This window comes from Oryza sativa, chromosome 12, assembly GCF_034140825.1.
Source record: "Oryza sativa Japonica Group chromosome 12, ASM3414082v1".
Lineage (NCBI taxonomy): Eukaryota > Viridiplantae > Streptophyta > Magnoliopsida > Poales > Poaceae > Oryza > Oryza sativa.
In genome coordinates this window covers 12,983,089-12,994,889 of record NC_089046.1, presented here as the reverse complement: position 1 = coordinate 12,994,889, position 11,801 = coordinate 12,983,089, and the positions used below count along the sequence as shown (strand labels likewise).

Here is an 11,801-nt window from a genome sequence, read left to right as displayed (position 1 = left end):
GATAGTCTCTAGAGCCATGAATCTTAAGCGGCAAAACTTCAAGTGGGTGTTCAACAAAGGCTTCAGGACCGGAGGTGATATAGATCATCGAGGTGGCAGCGTAAGTGGTTTTATGGGGAGTATGAGGTCTTTTTTCTTTATTCATTTTCATTTTTACACCCTAGGAGCACTATCACTGTCGTTTCCTGGACCGGCAGTAATAGTCTGGGGGAACTTTTATGGTACATTCTACTACTAGTATATACTAGCAGTATATTTGATCCAACGGTGTAAATTCATCTAATTTTCCTCCTAACTATCCTGCAGTATAAATTGAATTGGGTAAATTTGTCTTTTATCTTTTTGCATGGGGGTATTTTTGTAAATTCATGCTATCTCACTTAGTCAGATCCGTTTGCCCGGCACCAGTCGAAACCGAAGCCGCTCGGCTTGCAACCACCGCCGCTGGTTTCTTTGGCGCCGCCCCTGCCACCGTCAGCCACAATCGGCGCCGCCGCCATCGGAAATCGATTCGATTTCCCTCCTTTTCTCTCGTGTCTTTCCGTCCACCCAAAACCCCATTTTTTTCCAAAAAATCCCCCAAATCGGCGCCGGATGCTGGGTCTACGGGAGGGCGCTGGCCGGCAGACCAGGCGAAGGTGCAGAAGGGCGCCAGGGAGGGAGCAAGATGGGCCCAGCCTCCGTCGCCGGTGTCGCCAGATGTAACGAGAAGAAGCGGATGACGAATTGACGATATCCAGGGAAAAAAATCCACGGGAAAGCTAATCCCTATTTGTGATAAAAAAACAATCTCTATTTTAAATGACTAAACAACCCTTTTCAGAATTTTAACAAATACCAAATCTACCCTTTTATATACTGTTAGTATATACTAGCAGTAGTATATACTGTTAGTATATACTAGCAGTAGAATGTACCGTAAAAGTTCTCTAGTCTGGAGGCATCATTGCCTATGTTTCACTGCCAATTTTGGCAGTCTGGAATTGTGGCAATGATAAACGCTTTTGTACTAGTGTGTTGCATTATGTAAAACAAAATAAAATGAGATGATTCATTTTTTACTCATGTGATAAGCCCCAAAGAATTAGACAAGATGTGGTAAAATTCCTTTTTTTGTCCTCGAAAACAACATATTTGATTTCCTGGCCAATTTGTCCTCGACATTTTTTTATTTGTATTAATGTAGACCATCATGAATTATCTAGTGAAAGTAACAATAATCATTAAGGATATCTTTCCTCTCCATATGTGAACAATGTAACAATGTAATAATTTGAACAATACTGTATAAAAAATAAAGAGTAAATTGCATTGGCGGTACACAAACTTGTTAAATGGGTACAATTTAGTGCATAAACTTGTAAAATGCTCGTTTCAGTACACAAACTTTTCTAGTTCGTGCGAACAAGGACCAAAATAACTTGGCAATATTAATTTTACAAAGCTGATGTTGATTAGAAATTGTGACGTGCATACATGTAGTGAGTATGCATAAGAAAAGCAATATTTAAAAATTTGGTCTCTACTTTATGCTTCATCATGGAAATGATGAATTCCATATATCCTGATTGGATTTTTTTATCACTGATTGGATTTTTTTAATCTTTTTCTACTATTACTATATCCTATTCTATTTTTTTATTGAAGATGTGTATGTCTAATAGCAACCTTCTTTGATATATGTCTACATAGCATCCTAATCAACTTCTAAATCAATAAGATTAGCCATGCAGTGTCCTTTTCGCCTTCCCCCGCATGCACTAGACAAGTTCATGCACCAAAACAAGCATTTTACAAGTTTGTGCACTAAATTGCACCCACCTGACAAGTTCGTGTACCGGCAATGCAATTTACTCAAGAATAAAAGTAATTGTCAGGGATATCACAGATTCTTTAAAGTTTTTTTAATACAAATATAACAATGTAACGGCCTAAAGGCATCATCAATGATGAGATACACAATAATCATAAAATTGGACCCACATGCATACATCTTTTTACCTATAGGTAATACTATAATGTTTAAGATTTTTCTCTTGACCTTAAGCTTGATCCTTTTAGTATGAAGGATTCAAACCAAGATACATTAAAAAGGCATAAGATATAAAATAATTTTATATTCTTATGGCTAGATCTAAGGTGAGCGTTCGGTTTCCTCGGATGTTGCGGTTCGTTTTCTTCGGTTTTTTAGAAATTCGGTTCTAGACAAATCTAAGCCGAAGAGTTTGTAACAAAACAATAAACCGCGCCCAAAAAACCAAACTTATTCGGTTTGGTTTGGTTCGGTTCGTCGGTTTACCGAGTAAGCCGAAAAAAAGGTACGTACCTGTTCTGCCATGCCGCAGGCTGAAGTCCTGCAAGCAGCGTAGCAACATATTGGGCCACGGTGGTAGTCGGATGGGCTGGATTGGCTATGGGCCGTACGGGTTTTAATGAGAAATGGATGCTATTAATGGACTTTTCCATTGGTCAAAGGCTTAGACAATGCTGTTTTCACGTAGGGGAATGGGATCTTAGAGATTGATCGGTTTGTACGGATGGGTGGATTCTTCAGTTGTTGGAGATGAGAAACCGATGGAGAAGCCGAAGACCGATCTACTGGAGAAATAAAACTGAAGGAGGAACCGACTATCGAAAAAACCAAGAGTTCGGTTCGGTTCGGCCTTCGGTTTTCGGTGATTTTATGCCCACCCCTAGCTAGATCTAAGCTTAAGTTTGTTTGTCATAGCCATTATCTCATGCAATCACATTAATTTATTGCTTAAGCTTTTCTTTACATGCACATTGGAGATGCCTTAAGGATCTCCATGCATGTCCACAACATAACATGGTCCGACTTAAAATAAAAATTAAAAACGGATGCGACATGAAGTATAGCTCACTGAAAGAATAGACTAATAGACAAAACCGCAGGTAGTAAAGTAAAACAATCTACGGCAGCAATGCACCTGTAAATATCTATTTTCTAGAGCTTTGGTGGGAAGTGTAGTAATCTTACAGCTTGGAACCAATTGATTTTCTAGGTTGAGATTGTTCAGCTAACACAAAAATGATATTGCTTTAGATAGAATTTGCTTCAAAATAGACAAATCTTTGTCCAGTAGATGTATGATGCTTTTGGACAATTATAACCCTGTTAATAATCTATAGAAAAGTGAAAGGACCTGTGGGTTGTGGCCTAGCAGTAGCATCTCTAAATCTTAGGTTCGATTCTACATGGAAGCGAATTTTAGGTCTTTTAAAAAAGTTACTTGCTAGCCTCTTATAAAACATATGTTAAGAATTGATCTATAGATGACGGACCCTTATGTTACATAGGGACTAGGAGCCACAAAGCACGGTTAAGTATTGATCCATAAGGGACGAGTCCACATATGGGGACAGGGTTCGTAGCTTTAATTGGCCGGTTTCCATGAGGCTTCTTCTACCAAATGAAAAATTGTGGGGTGGTCATTTACCCGTCATTCGAGTTTTTTTTTTAATAATCAATAGAAGATTATGGAAGTCGAATATCCGTCGAAGGAGAAGGTATATTGGTAGTTGAAAAGAGGAGCAATGTTAAAAACGATAATTAATAAAAAGAAAATGGAAGTACAGCAGAAGATGTTTTTGTCACAATAATGAGACCATGCACCACTTATTCTATTTATGGATTGTTCTCACTATCTACAGGGCTGGCGGGGTCAGGTGAGTAGTACAGCTGCTCCGGGCCCCCAAATCGAAGAGGGCCCGACCTACCCTCCTCCCCGTAGGCCTCTGATGTTGTGGCCCCATTGGAGGCAGGACAGAACATCCCCACTCACAATTCCTACGTTGCGAGATTGCCGCTCTACAGACGCACTTTGTGGTTGTAGGATCGAATAAAGTAACCTAGCTTACAATAGGGAAGGGGTGAATGGTTTTATGTTAGACTTGGTGGGACCCACCATATACCAAGTCTTATACGGAATCAAGTCTCATATTCGAAAGGTATTCCGGATAGAGAAAGATAAGCATGGTTCTACTTGGGTACGACAATAACTACTCGAAACGTATCCATACTTGGTTCCCTAATTCTATTTTTACAAGGGGATGCCCGATGGTCAAAATACAAAACCACATAGGAGGAGAGAGGAGAACACCAATAGAGCCCAAGACAAATCTAGACAATCCAAGATAAGACAACATCCATCGAGACAAGCCTACATGAACCCGATGTGGATCCACAAAGGTCGACAAGAGAGATCTAGGGAGACCTCCAATCTCGATGATTTCATATTTGAGAAAGCAGAGACTAGATTAAATTATCCCAAATATTGTACTCATGTGATACTGATATATAAACGCAGCACCGGCTTTAGCTTACAGGAGTATAGTTATTACTTGTTGGTTAAGCAGCCCAAACGTCCAACTTAATGTAGTTTTCAGTTAAAACTGCTAAGTCATAGGTTTGTGAAATGAATTGTGAAAACTAGCTTTATGCAAATAAACCAAGCCATCCTTGAATCCCTATGGTGGCTTGCTGAGTACGTTTGTACTCACCCTTACTTAATTTAAATCTTTTAGAAAGGAGTTGGAGTCAACCACATGTGTGCTGTGCTGTTAAGAAGATGTCGAATACGATGGAATAGGGACCTAGGTTTGCCAGTCGATGCTTGTGGAATTAGATGGACCACCGCTGCTTCGCTTCCGCTATCTCATCTATTTCTTTTAGTAGTTTATAATGTACATGACCATGCTTGCTCTGTTCGGTTCCCATTTGGGCTACCCCTGTATTATTAATTCAGTAAAAGGCCTGTATAACGATGTCGATCTGCTTGTGATATACGACTGTGCCATGTGTGTACCACCTATTGATCTAGGGAGTGCTATTGTAAGACACATGGGGTTTCCAGTGTACAAAACTGGGAGCCCACACTTTGAGAAACAAACTTTGGGTGGGGTAGCTGAAATGGTGGTCTATATAGATGTTAGTCTGTCAAACTATTTATTTTTGATGAAAAGAAGATGCTGTAACTGTGCTCCAATTATATTCACATGTTTCAATGTACATGTTAGTGCTCAATCTAGAAATCAGCCCTAATAATAGGGTAGCGAACGAAACCTAAACGTGGATGGATGAACAGACAATCATTTAGACAAGTTCAAGCCCTCTCGATGAGAGGTAATACCCTGCTCATGTTTGGGGTTTGTATCCATCGAGTCTATATTGATCTGACGATCTTGAGTGTGGTTGCCCTTTGAGGGCTTCCTATCCACCTTATATAGGTTGGAGGGAGTAAGGTTACAAATAGAGAAACCAAGCCAGATACGATATCAGTTTCCTTAATCTACTTTGCTATATTACGGAACCAGGACTTTGGGTCATTCCATAATACATAAGGAAATATAATACCCAAGTCATGGCTCATTACATGTTCCATAAAAATAATCTATCCCCTATATCCAGTCGGATAAACCAGCTATGTGGGTATATGATACCCATAATCTTTATAGTTAGTCTGTGCGATTATTGGGGCAGAGTTGTTGATTATTGAATGTCTTTCAAATTTTGTGCTCCGGTTGCCATGAATTTAGTCAATAGCGTCTTTCAAATTTTGTGCTCCGGCAGATCAGGGTGACTGCAGAGTAACGTCAGGGAAGGCCGAAGTCAGAGGCTCGGGCAGCGGCTGGAACGAGGGAGGGCAGAGCGGCGCGCAGCAGGTCAAGGGCTGAAGGCGAGGTCAGGCGGCGACTCCATCGGCGGCAGGCGGGCTCCCACGGGCAAGCAGGGCTAGGGCGGCGGCTGGAGAGAGGGAGGTAGGAGGCGACGGTGCAGCTGCGTAGGCTCAGGTGCCTCATGGCTGCGGTGGCCGACGCACTCGCCAAGCTCAGGACGCCGACCTCTTGCCCTGTTTGTAGCAATGTACTGCTTACTGAATCATTTCAGATTGACTGCCTACTTTTTTGCTTCTACTTGTGACCTGTAGTCTATATGACTGCATTCATATTTTTGTGACTTTCTCAATCACAGGCAATGTTCTACACATATTTTTGTGACTTCCACCGAAGAAATGTTGCACGAATCCTAAATTCGTCGACGGAATGGTAAACAAGGGACAGATTTTTGTTATAGATGATTCTGGACAAGATGGTGTCATGGATCAGCAACTTCAAGCAGGAGGGGCAGCTGACTTCAGACATTGTAGAATTCTAGTTCTGCTTTGGCTAGCTGTTCACGTTTTATGTTATGACTGCACCATGATTGTAACACTAGCGTTTCCAGCTTCATTTTATTTTTCTTTTTCGTTTGAACCTGTATACAGATTGACATTGTGTTGTATTTTTTCTTGGAATTGAATAAAAAGTAATGTTGATTGTTGCAAGTTCAGAAATGCACAAAATGACAAAATGATCTGTTGTCCAGAGTTGCAATTCCCATAACTTTGCACTTCAATGACAATAGATATTCTCCAAAAGCTATTATCCAAAAAGCTATTCTAATAACCAATCTCACTGGTGGAGAAACCATCTTTGCTCGGTCGTCCAAAATCCACAATAGTCCCGGTTCGAAAGATTATTTTTAGTCTCGGTTAAAAAATTTTTGATCTTTAGTCCCGGTTGGTAACACCAACCGGGACTAAAGATCAATTTTAGTCCTGGTTCAAAAAGTTATCGGACCGAGTTAGACCCCAATTCTTTTTTAGTCCCAGTTGGTATCCATCTTTAGTCCCGGTTGTTTATACCAACCGGGACAAAAAAAATCAAGCGAGCTGGTGCCACTGCCCCGCCCGGCCGCCTCGGTCTCTCCCCCTTTCTTTCCCCTCCCCTCTCATTAATCCCTTCTCCATCCTTCTCCATCCCTTCTCCATCCTTATCCTCCTCCATCCCTTCTCCTCTCCCTTCTCTTCTCTTCCTCCTCCTCCTCCTACCACGTGAGGCCGGGCAGGCGGCCGAGGCGGCGGCCCGCGAGGCAGGCGAGGCGGGCAGCCGGGTAGGCAGCCGGCCGAGGCGGCGGCCCGCGAGGCAGGCGAGGCGGGCATCCGAGCAGGCGGCCAGCGAGGCGGCGGCGCTCCTTGGGCGGCCGAGCAGGCGGCCAACGAGGTGGCGGCGCTCCCTGGGCGGGCGGCGGAGCCTGAGGCGGCAGCGGGCAGGCACCGGCCGCCGAGGCGGCAGGCGGCGGCGGAGCCCGAGGCGGCCAGGCCGGAGGCCGGCGAGGCGGCGGACGGCCGGCACCCGATCTCTGCGATGTGGTTTTTTCTTGATCTGTGCGATGTGTGCCGCCGATCTATGCGATGTGGATTTCTTTTTCTGATCTGTGCGGCCGATCTATGCGATGTGATTTTTTTTCTGATCTGTGTGATGTGTGATGTGTGAATGAATTTGTGGGGATGATTTTGTGATTTTGTGAATGATTTGTGATGTATTTGGAGATAGAAAATGCAGCTTGATGTATTTGGGGATTTTGTGAATGATATGTGGTGTTAGAATGATTTGTGGGGCTCGAAATCATGCATGCATCAGTAAAAGAAAAAGAAAAAAAGAACATTAGTCCCGGTTGGTAACTCTAACCGGGACTGATCTTTAGTCCCGGTTAGTAACTCCAACCGGGACTAAAGATCCTTTTTTTAGTCCCGGTTATTTTAACCGGGACTATAGGTGGTTATGAACCGGGACTAAAAAGGGTTTGTCCACCAGTATCTATTCTCTAAATGAAATTTAGATTGCAGGAAATTTTCGCGCAGTTCTCACCGTCTCGCGCGTCCTGCTGTCTCCCAAAACAGCGAGCAAGCCAAGCCTTGGGTAGGAGAGCCGAGCCAGCACCGGGCAGGGTGCACCACACCACGCGAGGCATCTGAGAGCGAGTCGTTGGATTGCTGCTGGACGGTAGATTAGGGTGGCTACAGAGTAATTACAGAGTAATGTTAAGGAAGGCCGAAGTCAGAGGATACAATTCCGGATGGAGAGGTTTAGCAATAGGCTGAGTAACTTGAAATTATATATTTCATTGTTTTGTCATCTGGTCGCATTATATTTCACTTTTGGGTATGAAAATTTGTAGTTCGTAACGAACATGGCAATCATGGCTTGACGACTTTGTATAATTATTTTATCTTTCTCTCTATCGTACATACTACAATACACTTGATGACAATACTGAGAGTATATATTTATATTATATTAACATGACGCAGTATGGAATATGCAGTTGTTTTTTCATAAAAAAGAACTTGTAATAATATACTATGAATTTCTGCATCGATCTCTGTTTACAAATGTGGGTGCGGAATCCTAAAAAAAACTTGTTTGTTTGTTGTATTTATGCCATAAAAGTCCCATTCATGTTAGCCATCTTCATGTTTTCTCTTGGAGAGCAGTACAGAACAACAAAGGGAACAGCACAAAAGAACGTAGCTCAGGGATCGAGTAGGACGATTAATTGTTGGAATAAGACTTGTCTATTAGGACACCCGCAATAATTATCTATATGCTCTTTACAAGAGATCCATGTCAGCATATTTTTCTACTTGGAAGAGATTAAATGAAGAGAGAGCAAAACTATCTACTAACCTGGAGATAGTCTATAGAGAAAAACGAGACAATAGATTAGAGAGCTATAGATACCCATGTAGACATACTATTAAAGAGGTTTACTATTAATCTAGTCTATTGCTAAGATATACATGTGTTATAGAGTGCTCTTATCCAGTCCTAGAAAAGATCGATCTAGATATGAGTTACAATCAAAGAATTGATTTTGCCTATATTTTATTTCTCTTTTGCCGACAGTAGAACTAACTACTGCCTGGATGTTGCTATTATCTTCAATGGGTGCATTTATTACTTATTGCTTGCTTTTTAGCGCATTGTGAATACCCTAAGCAGTTTACAGCTCTACCTACCTGTCACGTTCGACTCATTAATCCGATAGCAACCTTATGCGTTTGTCCTTCCTATTCTTTTTGACTCGTTAATTTTTGACGAGTAATCCGTTGCGATCGAATTGGCTTCGAGCAAGTGTTTAATAGTGTAGCCACTACTAACTTTAAATTATCTATAGCCAATATAACAGTCAATTCAATAGTTGTTTATTATATTATTAATATCTGATCCCACCTATCGTACACACGTTATGTATTAGAGTGCACGCTGCAGCTAGCTACATATCTGTAACCTGTTGCTTTACGCTCTCTTTCTTTTATATCTTTAAATTATGTTTATAAGTAGTTTATAGACTGCTGCTATTGTACCTGCTCTTCGCGATACAAACACCCATCTCGTTTAATTAATGAGCCAATACGTACTAGTACAAAATGACGTGAGGTTATGCTGAACCATGCTGTCATTTTACCAATCATTAATTGCTTTAGAGCATTGTCCCGAAAATCATAATTAGCATTTTCTTTTTCTGAAATGAGTTTCATGCTTCCTCAATCACGGAGAATTATTAATCTTTAGTGTTCACACACGCACACATCCTTCCCATGATTTTATATTAACTAGCAAAATACCCGTGCTTCGTTACGGGTAAAGGAACGGTTAAATTCTATAAAGTACACCGTTAACATGTATATAATAATGTTCTAAGATAGGTAAATTATTCATTGCGCTAATGATAATCAAGATGGATAAAAATATTCCTGCTTAGTTCGCATCGCGAAAGAAAAAACGAGAAAATTGGATTAAAACATATTAAATTCTAATTTAATAAAATATAAATTTTCTGCAATATTAATTACACTCTTTGAAATTATAGCAAAACTGGTCGTGCGTTGCAACGGAAAGAAAAAAAAGATAAAATTGAATTAGAACATATTAAATTCTAATTAAATGAAATACAAATTTTCTGAAATATTTGGGTATTTTTTAAGTAGGTAGATATATAATTAAATTAATTTATAAGTAAAGTAAGTGTGAGAAATAAAATGTTATGGTTGGAAATATTTGGGTATTTTTTAAGTAGTTAGGTATACAATTAAATTAATTTATAAGTAAAGTAAGTGTGAGAAATAAAATGTTATGGTTGGATTTAATTTTTATTAAATTTTCAATATCATTAATTACTCATTGAAATTCTTTTGGAATTTACGTAGCTTAATTGCTAAGTTTGATAATACAAATATCTTTTTAGTGTTTATTTAAATAAAAATCTAAATAAAAATTCTTTTATCTCTATGGGCCTTTTTCAGCCCACTTTCTTCTTCAGCCCGCAAGCGATCAAAGTCTAATTTATATCCCTATACTCTTTCTCTCGCTAGCTGGACAGTTAGCCCGCGTGCAGTCCAAGTGGTGCGGCCCAAACCCTCGATCGATCTCAATCGTTCATTTTGACGGACGGCTCAGATCATTTTGAAATAGATGAAACCCTAACCCTCCCCCTCCCCCTCCACCCAGCCGAGCCGGCTGCCTCCCCCGCCCCCAATGCCGCCTCTCCCCCTCCACTCCCCTCCGGCGTCCCCCTCCCCCATAGCCGAGCCGGCCGCCTCCCCCGCCCCCGACGCCGCCTTTCCCGCTCCCCTCTGGCGGCCCCCTCCCCTGCCCCTGACGCCTCCTCTCCCCTTCCCCCTCTCCCCACCGGCGCCGCTTCTCCTCCCCTCCCCTCCGGCGGGCGGCGGCGTCGCTCCCTCTCCCCCTCTCCCTCCTGTCTCACCGGCACGGCACGGGTGACGGCGGGGTGTGGTGGCAACGGCGGACCTCTCCCTCTCCCCCTCTCCCTCCCGTCTCACTGGCACGGCACGGGCGACGGCGGGGTGTGGGGTGCGGCAGCGACGGTGGACCGCTCCCTCTCCCTCCCGTCTCACCGGCACGGCGCAGGCGACGGCGACGGCGGGGTGCGGGGTGCGGGCGGCGCGACGACGGCGGGGTGCGGCGGAGACGGCGGAGATGGCCGTCCCTCCCTCCCCCTCTCCCTCTCCCCGTCGGCCTCGACGGCCGTCCCTCCCTCCCTCTCGGCGACGGTCGTCCCTACGGCAGCGTCGACGGCGACGACGGCGTCTGCGGCATCCACAGGTAGAGCCGCCGCTGCCGGTAAGTAAGCTAGTCATTGTTCTTGTTCGTGATGGCTGTTCGTGATCGCGTCGCGGCCAAGCGGCAGCGACGAGGAGTCCCCGGAGGCGAAGGCGCCGCTGCTGACGTCATCGGACGACGGCCAGACGATGCAACCGCTAGCGCAGGCGACGCCGAGCCTCGTCTGCAAGGCGCTGAACAGCACGGCCGACCTCGCGAAGCACCTCCCAACCAGCGTCGTGCTCGCCTTCGGGGTGCTCTCGCCGTCCTCTACCGCGGACGGCAGCTGCACGGCCGCCAACCGCGCGCTCACCGCCTGCCTCGTCGGAGCCTGTGCACTCTGCTGCTTCCTGCTCTGCTTCTCCAACAGCTACCGCGACGGCACGGGCGCCGTGCGCTACGACTTCGTCACGCCCAGCGGCCGCCTCCGCCTCATCGACGGCTCCGGCTCGCTGCCGCCGAGGGACAACAGGTACAGGCTCGGCGCGCGCGACGTGCTGCACGGCGCACTGTCGTTCGCGGTGTTCCTGGCCGTGGCCATGGTGGACCACAACGTGGTGGCGCACTTCTACCCGGTGGAGTCACCGGCGACGAGGTAGTTGCTCGCGGCAGTGCCCATGGCGGCCGGCGTGGCGGATAGCTTCCTCTTCGCCATGTTCCCGTCGACGTGCCGCTGCATTGGCTTCCCCGTCGCGGCGGGCGCGTGACGGCATACGTTGATTGCAACTGCTTTGCAAGCATCGCGTCGCGTACACACGGATCGAGTGATTGAGTTGCGTCCTCAAGATGGGAGGCGGAAGGCGCCCTCCCATCCTCTATGTGTGTGCTGTTAGCAT

At 44.4% G+C, this 11,801-nt stretch overlaps 1 protein-coding gene across 1 annotated transcript; it reads left to right on the top strand.

Moving 5' to 3' along the window:
- Window positions 1-11,114: 11,114 nt before the first annotated feature.
- Window positions 11,115-11,564, top strand: LOC107275520 (protein DMP6). Its single transcript, XM_015763722.1, has one exon. It carries the CDS (start codon window positions 11,115-11,117, stop codon window positions 11,562-11,564), a length of 450 nt encoding a protein of 149 aa, XP_015619208.1.
- Window positions 11,565-11,801: the final 237 nt, after the last annotated feature.